We start from the raw sequence: 21,629 nt of genomic DNA, 5'->3' as shown, positions 1-21,629 counted from the left end.
TTCTAAATATCAGAGAATGGGAATTGCGTTCTATACTCTTTTCAGAAAACCAACGCAGTGACGGCAAGACACAAAAATTTGAATCAAGAGTCTAGGTGGGGGGAAAGATTCTTTCTTGGGTGCCAAACAGTGATTAAACACATTTCCAAAAAAAAAAAAATTGAATAAACACTGAGACTCTCAGTTTTAATTTATAATAATTTTTTCTTATATTTTCCTAGCAACCAAACATTAGTCAATTCCATTAAGTTCTTTATAAGAATCTCATGCTTTTGTCATGCTGAATGTTAGGAGCAACATTAGCAGTGAAAGTTCCTGTGCCTTTGCGGGAATGGAAAATTACACGAGACACATTTCCTCGTCCTTGGTTTCTTTCATTGAATCACTGGCAATTTGGTTCGTTCTTTATCCAATTCTTTTTTAATTGGTAGCCCCCACTTTTTTTTTGGCAATAGATTGTTTCGTTTAAATATATATACGTACATATACATGTGTTTTTGGGATCAATTTGAGCTTGAAATTGTAGGAGTGCTTCCATTATTTTCTTCTAGAGTTGGTTCCGTTCCATCATCGGACATAAAGAATGAAGCCTCTCCGGCAGTTGGAGATGACCCCAAGCCATGTTGTAACTGCTTGGGCAGAGATGCTATTGCAAATGCGGCTGCTAGGGTTGGTTCTGCTGTTGTTAACCTATCGGTTCCTCAGGGTATATATTTTGAGTTATTTTATATGTTCTGTAATTTATTTTATTTAGAAGTAGAACCTAAAATACCTTTATGTTTTGGTAGGTTTCTATGGGATTACTACTGGAAAGAGTATAGGGTCAGGAACTATAATTGATGAGGATGGTACAATTTTAACATGTGCTCATGTTGTGGTTGATTTTCAAGGCATTGGGGGTTCATCCAAAGGGAAGGTCAGTGGTTTTGAGGTTTTATATGTGTTATCTCCCTCAATATTTGATTATTATAATAATAATTAATCCAAAGCTAGGTGTTTTCTCTTTTATACTTCCTGTGTACCTTGGGGTGCCGTACGCTTTTAATGATATATTTTGTTACTTATCAAAAAAATATTTAATTATAATAATGATTTTCTCTAGTAGTTTCAATCCAGCATTCAGTTATACAAATAGTAGAGTTGGAATCTGATGGAAATGTGGATGTGTGGAGATTGCATACCTTGATTGTTATTATTATTTATTATTTTTAATATAGAAAACATTTTAAAATGTTATAAAACTAAATTCATGTGTAATGAGTATGTTATACCACATGGCATATATTGTTGAATGTGTTACATAACAATAAAGACATTATAGGCCTCGGCTTAGGTGCTACCACCGGTGGGACTAAGTCATCTTCTAGATAAATCCTTGCAAGCAAACAAGACAGTGGAATTGGTGTATCAATTTGTTTTGGATTTATTGCCTTCAAATCTATTGGAAAATGAATTCATTTTCTATGGGAGTTTTGTGTGTCCGTGAGTGCGTGCGTGCATGTGTGTGTGTGTGTGCATAATTTATTTAGTTCAAGTAAGAAAAAAATTAAGCTTTGGAGTTATGAGAGGAGACATGCTATCATGCATGCTTTTGCTTTATCAATTTCTTTTGGAATGTAGGTATTGAGTTGTCTTTATATTAAACCCTAAGGGGTTGGCTCAAGTGGTAAGAGTCTTAGTCTTGGTGGCATTTCCATCAGGTCTAAGGTTTGAATCCCCTTGGGTGCAAACAATTCTTTGGGGTCAGCCCGGTGGCAAAGCTTGAGTATTATCTGATCTATGTAGAGGGGGTGCTTTGCACGGGTTTGAGGTTTACTCGACAGAGGAGGGGTTCCTATTTTTTTTTTATATTTTGATTTATTTGCCCAAAGATTCTTTACTTGAATACGATTAGTCCTTATGATTATTGTATTATTAGGAATCATCTGCAGCCTCTTTTCAATCATTTTTATGGCTCTAAGTGATGGGGTTCTCATTCATTTGTTTGTTTGCTTTGTTCTTTTTTTTTTTAAGACACTTTAAGGCATCATTAAATGGTTTTACATTTATGTTTTAGTAGTTCTTATCATCCATATATGATCTTGATCTATGGAAAATTGTTGCAGGTTGATGTGACTTTGCAAGATGGTCGGACATTCGAGGGTATAGTGGTGAATGCTGATTTGCATTCTGATATTGCAATTGTAAAGATTCATTCTAAAACGCCACTTCCAATAGCAAAATTTGGCTCTTCAAGTAAGCTTCGTCCTGGGGACTGGGTTATTGCCTTGGGTTGTCCACTTTCCCTTCAGAATACCATCACAGCTGGTATTGTGAGGTATTCAAAATAGATTATAGCAATCAAAAATTTTGTTCTCGTTTATGCATTATTTGCATAACAGAGAATGATCACCTTCTCTTTTATACGTGTACTTATATCTAAAGTTGAGGCTCTCTTGAGATTGGTATTCTTTGTATGGACAGTGGCTTTAGAGAAAATATTAACTTTGGATAATTTACGAAAAATGAATGTTATTGAGGTGAATTAGTGCTGTATGTTTAAGAAAAGTTGAGTCTATTGATCACTTTCTTCATTGTGAGGTGGCAACATAATTGTGGAGTGCGCTTTTTTAGTTGTTTGGTGTTGTATGGGTCATGTCTTGTAGGGTGAGCGAGTTATTGGTGAGTTGTAGGGGACAATTGGGACACTGAACTGCTTTGAATATGTGGAGGTTGGCTCCTTAGTGTTTAATGTGGTGTATTTGGAGAGAGCGGAACGCAAAGAGCTTTGAAAATCGTGAGACTGTGATGTTAAGAGTTGAAGAAGATAATGTTTCAATCCCTTCATACTAGGAGAGTAGCATGGAATAGTTTGCATGTTGCTAGTTTTTTTTTTTGAGTTTTAGGAGTTTTGTTCTTCTTTTTCTACACTTTAGGGGTTATCTTGGTATACTTCTTGCGTACTAGGGTTGTGCCCCTTTGCTCTTTTAATGAATTCCCATTACTTATAAAAAACGTGTACTTATACCTATATATATGTATGTATGTATATATGTCTGGATTATGTGGTTTAAAAAGAGAAAATCTAGCTGAAATTTCTTCAACAAATTGCTGTAGTATGTATAGTCAACACTCAGTTGCCTCATATATTATTTACTTAATCATGGTAGTATATGATAGAGCTCATCATCTTGGGGCTTTATATTAAGGAAGACTAAAATTTGTTATTTTATTACCTTCCCTCATATCATTTTCACCTTCTTGATGTAGTTGCGTTGACCGTAAAAGCAGTGACTTGGGCCTTGGCGGAGTACGGAGAGAGTATTTACAAACGGATTGTGCAATAAATGCGGTAACTTTTCCTCTCTGTGTGTATGTGGCATTCATGTTTGGACCAGGGAATCACTTATCATTAAGTCATATTATTTCAATTTTTTCTAGTCTCCTTAGTTTGATGCGCATATGTGTGTGTCTTAGAGGGTTTAAAGTTGAGTCGATTATGGAAATGGTTGTCATGTGTGTTTATAGTTTCAGCCCTCTTGGATATAGACTTGATACTGTTTCTTTCTATTTTTCTGGTGTAGGGAAATTCTGGAGGGCCCCTTGTCAATGTTGATGGAGAAGTAATTGGCGTTAATATTATGAAAGTGCTTGATGCTGATGGATTGGGTTTCTCTGTACCAATTGATTCGGTTTGTAAAATTATTGAGCACTTCAAGAAAAGTGGGTATGTTCTTATATTTTTGCATGTGATTACTAATTTGAACTGTTGGATCAAATACTTCATTAGAAATTTAGTTTTTATAGTGTTCACCTGGAATGTTTCTATTATGATCCAATTTGAAGTTGCCCCCATGAACCCACTTGTCACACTTGGTCTACTTTTTTTTTTTTTGAACAAATAGCATGTGCTATCATTAATTCTGGAAAAGTCCGAAGGCTTACATCTTGAGAATAGAGGAACAAGACTCCCCTACACTCTAAGCCAGAAGGATCTAACTTAAAAAATAGTTGCCAAAGCAGAAACACAAATCTTACAAAAAATAGATATGAGCCTCTCTTTACAATAACGCTCACACTAAAATAAGATGGCCGATTTAGCAAATAAGCCAACAAATATTCTAGTAAACATTTGGGCAGTACAAAGACAGACTGTACCGGAGAAACAAAGAGAATACACAAACACAGCAGACAGAAAAAACACCCAACCCGAGCCGGCTACAGAAAAACGGAGAGGCTGTCATCGCTGGATGGACCACACGCCCCACCGGTGACACCCAAAAAGCCGATCGTCATCGTAGTCCTCGGTCACCACCGTACATGGCTTGAAATAGTGGGGTGTGGGCATCACTCGAGGCCTAAGGAGCAAAAGTTCCCTAGCGTGTGATGACCATGCGCCAAGCTCCGGTGACCGATACGACCAGCGCTACTGGCGGCTGAAGCGGAGACTGACGGGGAATGCGGCTGAAGGGCACATGTCTATTAGAAGTCAGCGGAGATACGAAGATCTGGCTTCAAAAAAGTAAGGAAGATGAAAGTCCGGCCAAAACACCCACCACCGATGACACAAAACATATCCTCTCCCCCAACTGGACATCTTGAGTTGAGTCTTTCCTGCTTGAAATAGAAGAAAGAAAACCAAAGAAAAATGTAAAACACAAAACACCATGGCCCCGAGAGGGCTAGGGGAGGATCAACCACCATTGGATCTACCGGGGGGAACAAAATACCACAGTCCTAATGGTTGGGTGAGACCTAACCTCCACTGATACACACCATGGAGGGACCAAAACCACTTCATAGCCCAAAAGGGCTAGGAGGAAACCACCACTAGGAGGAGGGAGGCAAGGGCCTTCCTCCCCCGGCGAATCAGATTTGAAAACTAAGGTTCTCTCTCTCTCTCTCTAACACTTCAAACAAGGCAAGTGAGTTACAAAGCCCCCTCCTTTTGTTAGTCAAAATCTTTTAATAAAACATAAAAACCCTAAGTTTAAAACTAAATTTACATGAATATATATATATTTTTTTAAAAAGGCTAAAAAAAGGTATCAACATAATAGAAAAAAGAAAAAAAGCCACCCGATTTGATTCGGGTGGTTTGCCGACCAACCCCCCCCCCCCCCCCCCCCCCCCCCTTTTCCTAGTTTTTGTATTTTTGTATTTGAGGGTATTTCCGTCCTTTTACAACTTAAAATGCATATTCTATCTGATTTAACAAAATTTCCTAATGGCGGGGTATTTTTGTAACGAAATGGTAGTTCAATACAGCTGAGTGTGACAGGTGGTAGTTCATGGGGATAACTTGTAAATGATTGTCAGTTTGAAGGGGAAAAATGTAATTAACCCTTATTATATCTGTCATAGACATGTATGTGTGTGTGTGTGTGTCAAAGTTTGGTTAATGAAATATGTTGAAGTTTGTTTGATGAAATAATGTCCACATTTATGTCAAATCCTCATTGCCCATTTTGTGTTAAGATATTGCCTTACCTCTACCCCCTATTAATGTGGGGTGGTGTGGCAAGGTTGGGATTCATTGCACCTTGTGTGCGTAAATTTATGAATCATAAAAAAAATATTTGGATTAAGTTGTGCATTTAAATACTCAGTAAATACCTGTAGCTCCCAATGGAATGGATAAATAACTCCCCTGCCAATAGGATGTTAACTTGTGCTTAATTTTCTATTGCAAGAGGTATCGATGAAATATCTACTTAAGATTCATTTGTTTGATAGCATCATCTTTATCAAGAGTGTAATAGATTGTTATCTTATGTAGAAGGGTTGTTCGACCTTGGCTTGGATTGAAAATGGTTGATCTTAATGAGATGATAATCGCTCAACTTAAAGAAAGAGATGCCACGTTCCCAAATGTCAATAAGGGCATTCTTGTGCCTATGGTATGTATTCTAATTGTTTCTTGCCTCATTTTTCTTATTGCATGTACTATAGTGAACTTGGCAGCGTATTTTTTATTTTTTCTTGAGCAACTTGGCAGCAATATATTTCTCTTGTCAGGATCACAATAATTTTTTCTTTTCCAGTGATGCATGTCTTATAAATTTCATTAGAAATTTGCAGACTATTCAGATTCTTATCCCAACTGATTTGTGCTGGCAACATGTAGGGATTACAATTCTCTCAAGTTCATTTCATTTCATTTGACTGAGAAAGGACAATCGACATTTGAACACGTCTTATTAACAGCTGCTTCCCTTTTTTTTTTTTTTTTTTTTTTTTTTTTTTTTTTTTCAGTTTTCCAATATGAATCGTCTTATATAACAGGAACATGAACTTTGTCTAGTAGAATGTGTATTGACTAGTCTTCATTTTGCATGATCAAATATTCTTAATTCATTTTGCTTCTTTTTTACCAAAACTTGCTATAAATTGTAGGGGCCTTACTGGTGAAGGCAGTATGCTCTGCCCTCTTTGTTTGCATGATGAGATTCGTCTGTGGGAATTTACTTCATGTCAGTCAAATGTAGGCTAGGGTTTGGCTGGTGGAGTGAGTTGTTTCCCATTAAACCTGTCTGATTTTTTTTCTGTTTTCCATTTGATATAGTTAAATCTGTAATAGTGTGCCTTGACATCTGAGTTGCTTTTATATCTATTTGGGCATTCCATTATCTCCTGCCTCCTAGATGACATTTGATATTTTGATTTGTGCATTGACTGGAAGGAATATGCGTGAATTATTTTGCTGTGAAATATAATTTGCGGTATGCTTGGTTTTGATGATATTACATTGTAAAGAAAAAAAAGAAAGGCACGTTGCTCATTTATGATGGTTTTCCCATTTTTTGACTAGGTAACTCCTGGATCTCCTGCTGATCGTGCTGGATTCTGTCCAGGTGATATTGTGATTGAATTTGATGGGAAGCCTGTTGAAAGCATCAAGGAGGTATTTGACACCTCTTCATCGTCATCACATCATCATTGTCTTTTTCACCATCTTCTCAGTGGATCTCAATAGTTTTAAATATGCAGTTTGCAATGAAGACGCTAAAATATCTTATGGCTAGAATTTTAACAGTTCATGATTAATGGAGCCATAATCCTTAACTTGTAGATATTTATGCATAATCTTTTTAGCGATTAATCCACATTATAGTGATCAAACCATGTATAGATTTGAATCAGTTTAGTTGTCAAAGTTTAATACTGTAAGATGTGAAGTAAAGGATATGAAAAGAAAATATAACTTGATTGATCTCGAATGAAAAAACCTCCAATCAAATAGAGTTTAGTCCAGAAAACTTGGGCTTTTCATTGATTGAGTTTATTGACATAGTTTGTTGCTTACTATTTACTTGATTGTGTCTCTGATGGTCTATATGATTGGCAAATTTGTGGCAGATTATTGAAATAATGGGGGACAGAGTTGGAGTACCCTTGAAGGTACTTGTGAAAAGAGCTAATGATAGTTTAGCGACGTTAACGGTAATTCCAGAGGAATCCAATCCAGATATGTGAAAAGATAGCTACTCTGCTTTCCGAAACATATTTCTTGGTTATATTTTTTTGTATTCTTATTTTATTGCGAAGAAAACAAATGTACAGCAGCTGGTGAGTTTCAATAATTATACTATAGGTTTTTAGCTTTTCGTCCATTCTTATGTGATCCATTCAATGAAAATCTAGCAGTTGGTGAAAGACAATAGTGGAAAGGAAAAACATTTTTGATATTACTGTGAAGTATACTTCTAACAAGTTCTTTCTCTTCTTCTCTTCCAGCCATGTTGGCACTTAGCACCACTGACCAATATTTAAGGTATTCTGCATCACTCAACACACATACAGACACACACGGACACACCGGGGACACGTGTATTTGGAGTCTTGATATTCTCTATTGTTGCCCGAATTGCTAATAATTTGGATCCTTAAGTGCAAGAGATCTTAATTTGGCAAATCCACAGCCCAAGAAAACAGAAAGAGGTCTTTGTTTGAAAATGACATATCCAGGAACACACAAAACAAAAATATAAACTGATGTAATCCTAATCCGGAAGGATTACATCTTTATTTAAATAGCTATTTAGTCTAAATAGGAGTTGTACTTAAATAAGAGTCTTATCTCTTTTATCAAGAGAATACGAGTAGTGATTAGTTTCAATTAAAGCTCTTGGAAGAGCAGTTTGATTCTAGCTAGTTGAATGATAGAAGTAGTGCAATTCTATCTAGAATTGAATTATGCTCCTACTTTAGTATTGCTAGCCTATTTGTTTATTTAAGGAAGCAAACGATGAAATAATAAGTATGTTGATTATTGTTATGTGAAATACAGATTATTGTGTTTTTTGGGACATCAGGCGAGCCAATCTATCATTTTCCTGTGTTTTGGTCAATTGGTTCACATCATAAACTAGGTAAATAGAGATGGAAAAAAGTTGAGATTTAATTAGAGAAACGAGATTTTTAGAAACAATTTTTTAAGTTTGAAAATCCTTTAACAAAACACAGATTTTATTTATCCGTGGTTTGGGTGATGCTTGAGTTTCCAAATTTTTTAGTTTAAAAGGTTACAATTTACCAAATGAAGTTTAATTCATATAAAATGGAAAAATGAGAGAGTGATTAAGGGTGAAAGGAGATGATCGAGTGGCATTGCAGCAATGATTAGCATATAATCTTAAGTTAACAGTGGTTGGACCCTTTTGGGAAGTGTTGGGTCGTGTATATATAGTGGGAAAGATGACGGACTTCCAGTAGAGTCTTGGTCAAGGCATTAGCTCTCCAGAGACCTTTACATAGTTTGGAAAACGTTATGAAAATAGTATAAAGTGGACGTGTAGTCTCCTCTTCCTTCTGTTTCTCCCTTTGACGATCTTGTGTTCGCCTCGAGGCTTGAACTAATCCTCCTTTCAGAAAGAGCAGGAAAAAAATGCCATTTGACAATCACAATTTCTCTCGGGCAGTGTAGAATGTGATAGGTAGGTGAGAAACAGGACACTTGGTCAAAATGACAAGCTTCTCTAGTTTCTCAACTTTCTCTCACTCTTCAAGCTGGTGCATTAATAGTTGAAAAATACTTGAGAGATGGTGATTAGTCAAAGCTAAGTTGAGGTTTAGCCAACGGTTCTGCTGCATATCTCTGTTTCTAGGATTTCTAGGACCCAGCGATTGTGCCAAGTTGTATGATGCGTGGTTAATGTGAGTTTGATATCAGAGCAGTTGGATCGCATCCTTATTTTTCAAGCCATAAGTTTCCCTTCTTCTCCCGTTAGACAATTCATAGCCTTGGTCCATGGTTGAAGAAAAGCCATGGACAGGTGGTTGTTTGCAAGAAAATTCCATTTTGGTGCAACCCACGTGAGCCTGTGCATAATATTATGTTTCCTAGTATGCTGGTGCAACTTTGATTTGGCCACCCTGAAATGCAAAAGTGAGGGTTGCCAAACCAACCCTACAGGCCAAAGGGTTTGGTCACTCCCAAAATAAAAGGAAGGATGGGAGGTCGGCCACCCCAAAATGAACAAATAAGGGTGGTTGAAAAACATCAAATAAGTCATCACTAATTTTTCATACATTTTGACACAGTTGCCAACATAGTGATGGTTTGAGGAAGTCGAGTGTCGCTTTTTGATGTTTAGTGGTGTAAGTAGAAAAGTCAAACGGATCCTCTCCATTTCAAATGGAGAGGAGCCGGTCAGTGAAAAAAGTATGGGTAAAATTATTTAAAAAAATTGAAATGACAATTTTATCCCTATTTTTCACTGATCGGTTCCTCTCCATTTCAAATGAAATGGAGAGGATCCGTTTCCTTTTTTAGGAGGGGTAAAATGTATTTTTATCAAATAATTAGAAAATAAACCCCTCGTTGTACTAGGCTCCAAAATATCCCAAGTATGGTGTAGAATGTAGATGGGATACCATATGGTCGCGGCAATGAAATCAAATAAAATAAGCTTACAAAAAATAAAAAAAATAAAAAATAAAAAATAAAACCTAATAGGACTAGAGTCTCACTACACCTCAGTTTGAAACTAGCAACATGAATTATCATTAACCATTCTGAATTAAAAAGGTTCACATCAATTTATAAAAGATTATCCTAATAATGCTTCATATCTAAAAGTAATGATAGGCATGAGCATTTTGTCCGGCTCCTGCCCGACTTTTTTAATAAAAAATTAATTTTTTTAATAAAAACAATTTTTGATGTGATATTAAAAATTGTTTTTGATTAAAAAAATATCCTTTTTATTAGGAGCCGGGCAAAATGCTCCTGCTTATCATTACTCCATATCTAATACCTACTGAAACACTAAAAGAGAAAACAAGATAAAAGACTAAAATATCAAATGGCGAAAGCTCGAGATTTACCTGACCCGTATGGAGGCCAAGGCGAGTTTTGCACGGTGACCTGAGAATCTAGTCGGGGTTATCCAAAAAAGAAAAGAAAAAGAAAATGTAGAGTTATGATAATTAGAAAAGATAGACTCCTAATAAATAACAAAATGCTGCCTCACACGTTGACATTGTTGTGTCCTTCCCCAGCACGTCCTCTTGCCTGCATCACCAACTGTGCCGGAGAAGCCATAACGTATATATGCCGTCAAAATCCTTCACTGCCATCCCAATTAACGATCTTCTCGCCAAACTTATACGAGAAATACAAATACCCTCTAGGTGGCTTGATGGACGGCGTCATGATGACCTGATGGACACCAAACTGAGTGTCCCATATATTATCACCGCAGTTGTCAAGAAGCTTCTTAAAAGGAATATGAACTTCAGCAATGGTTTTATCCCCTCCAAAGATTCGACTGTATCGGAGTTGGACCATCAGAACCAATTGGTTTTGGCGCAACTTTGATTCTTCCAAGCAAAACCTCATCGGAAAATTCCACGTGGGTTTGTCACCAAAATATTTTCCCACCGGAGTTTGTTGCCTTGAACTCGAATCGCCTACGATGGAGACCACAGCGTATGCATGCACTTTGAACAAACAATGCACGATTTCCAGGCCTTCCAAACATGTCAAATTGATCTCAAAAGGACGATAATCCATAGAGATCGAGAGCGCCGGGGAAGGAAAGATTTGTTTGTTTTTGGTTTGGGAACAAAATGGTTGCGAAGATCATGTACATATAAATCTATATGTACGGAGTTTGAACCATAGTATAACACTATCTCTTCCTTGGTGGAGTCAACATCGAATTATGATACTATTTATTTGTAAAATTATATGGTTTTACGTATTAAAACTTTATTAATTACCACCACTAATTAATATTCACTGTTATATTTGTAATGTCTTTCTATTGTTTTAATTTTTTCAATTTTCCTCGTAGTCCCGTACGAGTTGCAATGTTAATTAATATGATAGTAATTATTTCTATATATAAAATAAAAATAAAAAAAGGCTAAAATTCAGGAGAAAAAAAAAACACAAAAAAAAGGGCAAAAATTCAGGAAGAAAACGAAAAAAGTGAAAAATAAAATCAGAAAAAAATGATTTTTTTTTTTTTTTTTTTTGCTTTATTAGAACATTACATGCAACCCCAAATCCCAATGGTAGATTGGGATGACATTGCAAAAAATGAAACATTAAGGAAGGATATTGTAAATAGAATGATAGTTAGAGGGGCGAAAATAATTTTCCTAAACAAAATATATTAAGGAAGGGAATGGTAATATGGGTTTACATATTAATTAACACTAGAATGATACAGGGAGAGTGGCGTATGCTTTAATAGTTATTTTCTTAGCTAGAATACACCTTTATATAGGGCTGGATAAGGTTATTTTTATTTTTATTTTTATTCTTATTTCATATATAGAAATCGATCCCACCATTTGTTACTCTAATACAATACCACGACCCATCTGTCTCCTTGTAATATTACAACAGATATGAGACAAGACAGCCTTGTTGCTGTTGGTAGGGAGTTGTAAACGGGATGAAACGAGTCCTACTCAAATGGATCCCACCCACGTGCCCCGTTGGTAGGAGGTTCTATAAGGTCCGCGCGTGGCATGGGCAACAGTGTGTACAAGGCTGGGTGTTGGCCGTGCTGGTTAACCTTGAACTTGAAGCCTGAAGGGCACTTGCCCATGGCGAAAACCTTCATTATTATTTTATTTCCAAAGAGATGTAACTCTCAGACTACAAATCACGTTGCAGCAAGCATCAAACCGACATATTCTAGTATTTCTTTCATAGATGAAGATTGTTAATTATTAGCAGAGTGAAAACCAACGGCCAACGCATAATTTGAGAACATCCCAAATAATTAGGATGAAAATAACTAAAATTATCCACAAAAGAGATTTACATCGATCCAAACCCAAAACAAATGTGGAAAATCCATCAATTTATTTAGTTAGCATGATATCAAACCCTCATAATTCCATTTAGGGGCCAGCAATCCATCTAAAACGAAATTTAAGCTCCAAAAAAATTAAATAAACAAGATCTAGAAATCAAAACCACCACCATCATCAAACCCACCATCATATCCTCCCATATCCGACGCATCCGAGATCATATCTCCGACTAACAACCCACCCAGCAATCCCGCTCCAAGCCCCATAGCCATCCCTCCAACCCCGCCGCTCTTCTTTGGTGGCTTCTGTGGTTGCATCACCGGCGCCCCGTACCCACCGTATCCGTATCCCGCCTGAGGTGGATACCCACCCGGCGGAGGATACTGCGGTGGGTACCCACCGTACCCACCAGGAGGGTATCCACCGTATGCCGGCACAGCAGGTGGGTACCCACCATGTGGCTGTGCAGGAGGTGGGTACCCACCAGGCGGCGGCGCATGCGCATAAGCAGGAGGTGGGTATGCTCCTGGCGGCGGATATGCGCCACTAGGTCCCGCCGCGTGCCCCACTGGATAAGCCATAATCGGTTGCTGCTCCTTGCCCGCCGCCTGTTTGTTTTTATGCTCAGTCGAGGTGAACTTTTCCCCGAATTTGTACGAGAACTCCAGCATGCCTTTCGGCTTCCCAGATGGGGTCCTGACGCTATAACTCACGTGTTTCGTTTCCTTCGCGTCGCCGAAACCGTCCAACAGCTCCTTGATGGACGCGTGGACTTCGCCGACGTCTTTGTCTCCAAAGTTTCGTTCCGACTTGATCTTGATGACGAGGGCGAGGCGGTTCTGCTGGGCGGCGGCGTTATCGATGGTGAATTTCATGGGGAAGTTCCATTTGGGGTTCGGGCCGCAGTCTTTGTCTGTGGGTGTCTTCTGTTTGGAGGATTTGAGGTTGTGGTCACCGTCGATTTTGACGACGGCGTAGACGTCCATCTTGGAGAAAAGATTCACGTCCTTCAAGTCCTTGCCGGACTTGATCACGATATCCAAAGGCCTACACTCCATCTTTCAAAGAAGATGATGATCAAAGAAAGATTGAAGAATGATTGAATATACCAAGATTTTGTTGAAAGAGGGATTTAGAATTCAGGAACGGAAATTGGTTGCTAGGCTTGGGTGGAATTGGTAATATATAGGAAGGTTGTTGTGAGGAAAGAGATGAGAAGGTCGATTGGTGGATGAGAACCGACAAAGGTGGAGCATATAATGGAGTTGGTGACGTGAAAAATAAAAAATTGATTACTTTCCTTGTGGTTTTTCTATTTTTTTTTTTAAGCAACGTGTGGTTTTTCTAGAATAATATCGAAGAACTGAATAACGCGTAATCTTTTTATCTTTTTTTTGAAAGATATTTAGCGGAAAATATATGGTTAATGTATTGATTAGGTTGCGATTTTGTACCTAAAAAATGCAATTTTAATCTAATAGTAAAAAATAAATTGTTTGAAATTGTATTTTTTAAAAATTATAATTTGAAAATACATAAAATCTGTTTTTTTAAATTGCAGACAAATGTGTTTTTTATTGAAAACGCACAATTTTAAAGGTTAATTTACGATTTTAAAAGTCAAATTAAATTTTTTAAAATCACATTTTTAAATCACATAATTTTCAATAGCAATTTTTAAATCCCAAATTCAAATGGACACTAAGAATAAATTAATTTAACTAAATAAAGCACTCACCAAAAAAAAAGAGAAATGCTAGAGCATCTCCTGATGTTCTTATAGTGTTATCCTGGAATGACATAGATGTAATTAAAAAATTATATTTATGTTCTTTTGAATGGCATAAATGTAATTTTTTAATTAAAAAAATTATATCTATATCATTCCAGGAGAACACTAAAAGATGCTTTAGCATTCTTAAAAAAAAAAAAAAAAATAAATAAATCTATACGATTAATTTTTGTTTACCTTAAGTGGGGTAGGATTTTTTTTTTTAATTTTTAATTTTAGCGTGTGAGTCAAGCCGCCTTTAAGGGTTATGATCTTTTTGCAACCATTGGCCATCGTACTTGTACACCCATAGGTGATAGGGCCATAGCCTTTATATTCTTTCTTCTTCTTCTTTCTCTTTCTCTTTCTTTTTCTTTTCTGTTTCTGTTTCTTTATTCTTTTTTTTTTTTTTTTTTTTTTAAAAAAAAAGAAAAAATCACAAAACGTGTTAGATCATAGATGTACAATAATCACAATAGGGGTTAATATGTCATATGTGAGGTAAGCTTTCTTTAATGCGGCCTTTTATTTGAGTGAAATAGGATACGCGTTTTTTACACGTAAATAACGATTTATCTTTAATAGAAAGGAATGAAGTGAGCTTCCTGATCGATCTGACGCGCCTTTAAAGTGAGCGTGTGTGGGCGTGTTATCAAGTACCGTTTTGGGAGCAGTCGTGGAAATGAAGAAACACCCCCTGTTTCCTACTCGCCGCTTTTGGTGGATTGATGGTGTGGCAAAAAAATCTGTGTCCTTTCATTTTCATGCCAACCTTACATAGTGGGATTAGGGAAATGGGAATCACGTTCCGTTATTATCATAATGAATGTTATTCTTAATTTATTGCGCGCCAATGGAATCTGCTGGAGTCTCTTTCAGCGTGGTCTCTCTCTCTCTCTCTCTCTCTCCAGTCTCCATTCTTTATGGATTGGCGGTTGGAGAGAGGAAAAAGTAATAAAAAGAAAGGTCTAGTCTAGGCCATTGAGTATTGACCCAGAAAGGTTGACAAGTGCTCAGATTCAGCGATTGTTATTAGAGAGTTTAATCATATGGATATATACGCCAGCATTCACTACTAGTTGAATCTGATTGATAGAGATTGGTAGTATCGTTGACCTTCTACCAATTACGCAACAATTTTTGGTGCTATTTCAGTTGGGAGTCGAATAATCTCACAATACCCGTCCATCAATACATTAACCAACCACTATAATTTCACGGCCGTATAAATATAAACTTACGGAAGGCAGGAACCCCAGGCTACTGAGTAACTCTCTGCAAGGAAGGGTTACAACTTACGCCGGCGAAGCCGGGCATGCAAAATGTCTGAGCAAATTACCACCACTTCCCAGTTTAAATAAAAAGCTAAAAAATAGATATGCCGCCGCGAGCAGGATAAGAGGCTGCCCCCTCGCCGCATATGTCAACAATAAATTTAAAAAGAAAAAAAAAAAAGAAATCACAAAGCAGATAAACAAGATGCCACTATCAATAACAGTACATTTTGGAGCATCTAATTTCTAAATTACAACGTCGTCTTTAAGCCCAAACTATGCTCCAATTGGCCTCCTCCCCCGCGGAACAGCTTAAAAAAAAGCTCTTGAACATCCAACAGGTGGACCCCCCGTGTGTACTTGAAGCAATAATTGCTGTACTCCCGTGGCGGAGCAATAATGCACCTTTCAACATGAAATTGGCGGGCATGTGTCATATGCTGCTGCTAATCATATTTATCCAATTTTTGATGATGGGATATATATATTGTGTACCATTTTCATCAAAGAGGATGGTAAGGCACATAGCCCAACAAGCCCGTCACATTGGTGACAACGTCATTGCACCTTGTCAAAAGGCTTAAAAACTGCTGTGAAATATCAACTGTGGTCGGACTAGGCGCAGTGGGAGTGTTTACAAGATTGTGACTATTTCTGGGTGGTGCTGTTTCTGGATGATGCAAATTATTATGTGGGGATTTTGCAAATTGGGGAGGAAGAGGAAGAATAAGCGATGGAGATGGAGATGGAGGAAGAATAACCTTTTGAAAGTTCTTACTATTAAATTCCATTGCAACAGAAGGAGGTGCACCACCACCAGCAATAGTAGCATTGTTGTTGAAGTTGTTTCTATTACCAACCATCAATTGCTCTCCCCTACTACTTTCTTCCCCACCCAACATGAATTTTACACGCGGGGTACCTTTACTACTACCGACGCCAGTTACCTGGCCTGCCTCTTCCCCTGATGACTTCTTCAAACAGGATTTCAGCTGGACTACCGGCTTCGGATGAGCAAGCCCTGATGCTGGTCTTTGTACAGCCGCAGTATCCTTCACCTGTGGGGTCTCATTGGGGTTGTCATCTCCTCGGCTCTTGCCCGATTCAGAACCTTCAGGTGTACCTCCCATTTCCCGAATGTGGCACCTCACGTTCACGTTCCCAAATAAAGAATTGTTACTGACGGCAAATTTATATGCTGCTTCTGCATCGTGCTTGTGCAGGAACACAACACGGCACGTTGAGGACTTCCAAAAGACACGGAGTCCTGACTGATCTATTGGTCCAAAACGAGCAAACCTTGCTTTCAACTCTGCGAGAGATGGAAGCGATGTATAGGGAGGGAACTTCATCACCAGCATGGTGGGGTTGACTGTCTTTGCCGGGGGTTCCACTTTCTTCACAGGATCTGGTCTGGAAGACTTCTGCGGGGTCGGCACCACTGATTCTCTTCCCTCTCCTCGGAAGCCTTCAGAAGTTTTCTGACCAGCCTTCTTTTCAGCAGCCAATGTTTTTATAGCACTAATCTTCTTTAACTTCTTTGCTGCAATTTCTTCTTGACGATCAGAGCGGCCACGTTTCCGCCCGGCTTTTGTTGGATCATCAGGTCTGACAATGGATTTTACTGGCTTTAAGTATGGAAGATCTCTGACATGCTCATCAGGAGCATTTTCAAAAGCCCCAAAACTGGATGAAGATTTTGTGAGACGACCGTCAACATATTCAGTCTCCGTTGGTGGAGACAGAACCAAGCTTTTCTGATAAACGAGGGATCGGAATCGCAAAAAGAACTGCCGTACGGTTGCAGGCCTGTTTCTTTCCACACCATAAAAAGGATCAAGAGCAAGGGCCTGCAAATCACTCAATAGTTGTGGGAGTTCAATGTCACTATTTCCCGTGCCAACGGGTGGAAGTGTTCCAACAGAATTGGATGAGGAATTACTCGCACCAACATTTTTCTTCTGGTATTCTACCTGAAAATCTTCTCTCGGTGCTAAACCAATCTGGGTGGATTTTCCCACTAATTTCCCCACTGGTGTCCCTACTTTTCCAGTAGCCAAACGTTTCTTGGGATGATGATCAGAGCTCATCTCTGTACCAAACTCTTTCCTCTTTTTCTTCTTCTTTTTCTCCCTCATAACAGAGTTCTCAGAGCTCAAGTCCCCTGTAGTTCTTTTCAGAATTTTTGCCTTCTTAACTCCACTGTCAGTGCTCAAGCCACTTGAGCGCATTGCATCAATTGGTGAAGGATCTGCCGCACCACGACCGTCCTTAACTAGATCTGATCCATGGCCAATTGGAAAACTCTGCTCAGGTTGTTGGAAATCTTCGTATGATCTCCAAGTTTTTGCCTCACCTTCCTGCTGCACGGATTGTGATGCACAATCTATTATACGTGGGAATGCCCCCTGCCCCGACAAACCAGCCAAGCCTGTGCTTGTGGGACCCACATAATCACCTGGCCCCAACCTCTCCAGAGGGGGCTTTGTATCTACAGAAATATCTTGGTGGCCGTGGGTACTGTTGTATGCCGCAGCCTGATCTATGGATACAACTATTTTTCCAGATCCATCTAGACCCGAGGTTGCACCATCCTTGCTGATATATACAACTTCTTCGGATTTTGTCAGAATCTGCTTTACAGGGCCAGCTGCAACCCTCTTTTGCATGACATAATCCCCAGCCGCTGTTGTTACAGATCCGTCCATGTAAACTGATGGGGCAGAGGAACTTGCCTGCCCTGGACTTGCTTGATGAGTCGTTGAGTTAATGGGTTCTTCTCTTCTCTTGAAAAGGTATCTGTCTTTCTTTGAATGGTCCTTGATTTTCATAGGTTTTGCAGCGCCCTTCCCACCACCAAGAGCTTCCGCGATCACCAGTGGACCACTTAAAGGAGCTGGAGAGGGCAACAAACCAATCAGAAAACAGAAAGTGGAGAGCACTCATTTGAAGTCGATAATATGCAAGACAGAAAAAGATGTGCCTAACATCGCTTGTGCATAAATGAATACAAATCACAGAGGGGAAGATCTCTAGAAACACGAGGATACCATAAAACTACAATTCTGACTAGTCAAATTAACATACCAAGCAAAGCCAAATTTATCACAACTACACTAATGACGAAATTCAGTTTCTTTCTCGTTATGCATAATGTTATAAACAGACACCAAATCAACTGAAAATGAATGCTTGGTTAATTAAAAAATATGGACCATATATCAAAATTGGCGGTCTAATCGTTTGATGAGATATATAGGGTGAAAACAAAATAAGTTGGGAGTGATATATCAATAGTACTAAAACCTCTGATACTCACTATCTAACATAAGTTTCCTTTTTTCAAGTAAATAAATTAAGTCAGGGTTAAACTGATCTCAACTATTCATCATACATTTCTATGAAATGGGAGCATATATGCACCTACAGCAACACTAATATTACAGTGGCAAACAGAACAAAAAAATATGTTACCAACAATATTAAATAATCCAATAGAATACCACATCAAGGCACCGAAAATAAACCAAGAAATTCTTAATAAAACAAGTGAAAGCTTTCTAATTAATTATTTACAAAAAGACTCCCCACAGACAGGCTGGTTAAATCCAAACCGTCCTACTATTACAAAAGGAACCAAGCATCCTTGTTCGGTTATAAATTAATCAAGGAATATTTGATAGAAGGGGAGAAGTAAACATAAACCAACATGTACCAAGACAGTGGCACCAACCCCTCATGGAACTTCCCCTTGAAAATCCCCATCTGTGGGTCCACAGCGCAACAAAACAATGACCCATAGCTTCAAACTTTATGTTGACATTGCCAACATTAACATGCTCATCAAAGAACTTCTTAAGCAAATCCATGTATTTTGTCAATTACCAGGCCCAAAGGTATGCTTAATTCTTCCGTCAAGTTCACTGAGAAAGTGGATGGTGTAATGGTGCTGCCAAAGACCAAGGATGAGCTTGTATTGAGAGGGAACCATATTCTCCTTCTCTTGGAGGATATGCCCCTCAATCGCTGAGAAGAGGATATGGGTACCCACCACCACCATACCAGCCTTAGGGTAGGTATCCACCTCCACTGTGTTACATGACCTGCCTCCACCATGATACGGCACATACCGGTGCAAAAGAACAAGTTTGGGATGGGTTGGGAGCTGGGTTGATTTGACTGTTCCAATGTTTTTGTTAGAATACTCTTCTTGAATGGTTTGGTTGTTGTGTAGGGCAATGGTGGCTTTTGACTTCTAGTGAATCTTAAATTCTACCTTTTTGGAGCGGAAGGATGTTGTTGGGGAAATCAAGTGACATCATGTTTAAGATCATCATCAACAGTTAAAATATTCAAAATAATTACCCTCATCCAATGAACAACGCATACTGGGAGATACTAAGAGGAACAAGGGAATTGAAACTGCAATAATCGGTGATAGCAATGTTGAACTTGCTTTTATAATGCTTAATATCAAACTGGTTGAGTTTAATGAAACAGATCTCAACATAAGAGAGCGTAATGTTGGTGCAACAAAGCATAAAAAAAATAACCAAGGATGAGGAGAAGCATGTAATCTATACCTCGAGGAACTTTAAATGGCTGATCTAAATCAACTGGTTCACGAGATGGGCGCCCTGGCTGCACCCCAAACGCCTGAGCATAGGTCTCGTCAAACTCCTCAAAAACTGCCTTCCGATAAGCAAACACTGTAGCCTTATTCTTGAGAAAATTAATGCATTTTTCGTCACCTCCTCTTGGCACCAATGCTAACTGCTTCACAAAAGCAAGAAATTCCTGTGGCTTAAAACTATCTCTCTCCTTTTTTATCTGATTTGCAGAATAAAGCCCTCCAGGCTCATAATCCGGAACATCCACCACAAAATACCCTTGAACATTCGTGACCCGAAGATTATATGGATTCCTACATTTACAAGCCAAACCAAGACCACGCCTCCGACTCATCTCATCAACCGCCTCTTCCACAGCCCTCACAAAATTCCTCGAATTTATTTGCCGTGATTTCTCAGCGTAATTGAGATCAAATGCTATAAGCTCAGCTGGGTCGAACCACCCATAACTACTATCACCAAAGAAGGCCACCAACACATAACCCTCCCTCCTAGTGCGCCGCACAGAGGAAGACGCAAAAGCCTCGTTAAATATATGCCCCGGCCACCACGGGTGAGACTTCACCTTCCCCCACACCATGTCACCCACTTCAAACCCAAAACTCAATGCCCTCGACATTCCTAGACCAACATTATTCTCACTTGCCACAAAATCATCAAACTCCGATAATAAAGTATTGTACTCCAAAACCTTACCCTTCTCCACGTGCTCTTCTTTTTCATTCTGAGCATAAAATCTATCATCTTGAGCATCAAATCGATCGGCGTGATCCTCGTTTCCGTCATTTTCATGGGACCGATCCGCGCTACTGTTGCTCTCATCCTCAAACTCAAAAACCCTAGATTCCATTCCCTTGCCTACTCTTCCACCACCAGCATCAATCTCCTCAAAAACCCTAACCCTAGCCTCCTCGTAAACTCTAACCCCAACTTCCTCAGATCTCCCACTCTCAGAAACCCTAGCATCAACTTCGCCCCCGTGAGCCCTGGAATCAAGCGCCATCGAAGACACCCTAACCTCATCAGAAACGCCTAAATCAAAACCTTTCTCTCTGTCTCCGTTAGAGCCATCGACACCGCCTTCCAGAACTCTAGCTTTCGCTCCTGACTCCCCGATTGAATCCGAATTCCTATTGTACTCACAATCGGTGTTCATCACTGATATCATTGGAGCAGGGCTAATAACGAAATCTCCGAAACCCTATCGAAAGCAGCGCTTGCGGGCTCGAATGAGAAAGCATTCCTTTGAACGGAATCAGCGACGCGGCCAAGTAGCGATTTTGTCCAAGAAAATAAGAGAAACTGAGATTTTTAGGGAATTTTAGGAATTTAAGAATTTTAAAAGTAAAACCCTAGAGAGGGATATGTTTGGATACTGAGAAACTGTGGGATTGTGTTTCATGGGTTCCGAGAAGGTTATGGGCCTCCTGCCTCTCTTTTGGGTTCGGGTTTTATGGCATACAGCAATAGTGGTAGGGAGGTCAACATGGCACTCTGATATGCTGACACGTTGTAAGGAAGAGAGTTTCTGTAGAATATATATATGTATCCGGATGAGAAATGCAATTTGCAGGTTCACGTCACATTTTTTTTTTTCTTTTTTTTCTTTTTGTAAGAAAAAAATAATTGGGCCAAACTCTATTTTCAAACATTATAAAAAATTAAAATATTAATTACTCTATTTCCTTTAAAAAACTT

At 38.7% G+C, this 21,629-nt stretch overlaps 4 protein-coding genes across 4 annotated transcripts in view; 1 reads left to right on the top strand and 3 right to left on the bottom strand.

The window, feature by feature from the left end:
* Positions 1-7,592, top strand: part of LOC133851029 (putative protease Do-like 14) — an 8,100-nt gene extending 508 nt beyond the window's left edge. Inside the window, exons 3-11 of the mRNA XM_062287319.1 lie at positions 292-396; positions 527-706; positions 789-916; positions 2,106-2,317; positions 3,250-3,331; positions 3,564-3,706; positions 5,759-5,879; positions 6,791-6,883; positions 7,339-7,592. Of these exons, the coding sequence (XP_062143303.1) occupies positions 292-396; positions 527-706; positions 789-916; positions 2,106-2,317; positions 3,250-3,331; positions 3,564-3,706; positions 5,759-5,879; positions 6,791-6,883; positions 7,339-7,455 (1,181 nt within the window). The 3' untranslated portion in view covers positions 7,456-7,592. The remainder of the gene's footprint in view (positions 1-291; positions 397-526; positions 707-788; positions 917-2,105; positions 2,318-3,249; positions 3,332-3,563; positions 3,707-5,758; positions 5,880-6,790; positions 6,884-7,338) is intronic.
* Positions 7,593-10,540: 2,948 nt separating this feature from the next.
* Positions 10,541-10,996, bottom strand: LOC133852650 (protein SRC2). Its single transcript, XM_062289416.1, has one exon. The coding sequence runs from the start codon at positions 10,994-10,996 to the stop codon at positions 10,541-10,543; it is 456 nt and encodes a 151-aa protein (XP_062145400.1).
* A 1,205-nt stretch (positions 10,997-12,201) lies between these two features.
* LOC133851349 (protein SRC2) lies at positions 12,202-13,424 on the bottom strand. Its single transcript, XM_062287723.1, has one exon. The coding sequence runs from the start codon at positions 13,311-13,313 to the stop codon at positions 12,405-12,407; it is 909 nt and encodes a 302-aa protein (XP_062143707.1). The 5' UTR covers positions 13,314-13,424; the 3' UTR covers positions 12,202-12,404.
* A 1,804-nt stretch (positions 13,425-15,228) lies between these two features.
* On the bottom strand, positions 15,229-21,364 carry LOC133851097 (PWWP domain-containing protein 1-like). The gene is made up of 2 exons (XM_062287402.1): positions 19,884-21,364; positions 15,229-18,196 (listed from the first exon to the last, which is right to left on the bottom strand). Exons 1-2 carry the CDS (start codon positions 21,097-21,099, stop codon positions 15,804-15,806), a joined length of 3,609 nt encoding a protein of 1,202 aa, XP_062143386.1. The 5' UTR covers positions 21,100-21,364; the 3' UTR covers positions 15,229-15,803.
* Between the last annotated feature and the right edge of the window lie 265 nt (positions 21,365-21,629).

This window comes from Alnus glutinosa, chromosome 12, assembly GCF_958979055.1.
Source record: "Alnus glutinosa chromosome 12, dhAlnGlut1.1, whole genome shotgun sequence".
Taxonomy (NCBI): Eukaryota; Viridiplantae; Streptophyta; class Magnoliopsida; order Fagales; family Betulaceae; genus Alnus; species Alnus glutinosa.
This window is presented reverse-complemented; position numbering and strand designations above follow the sequence as displayed.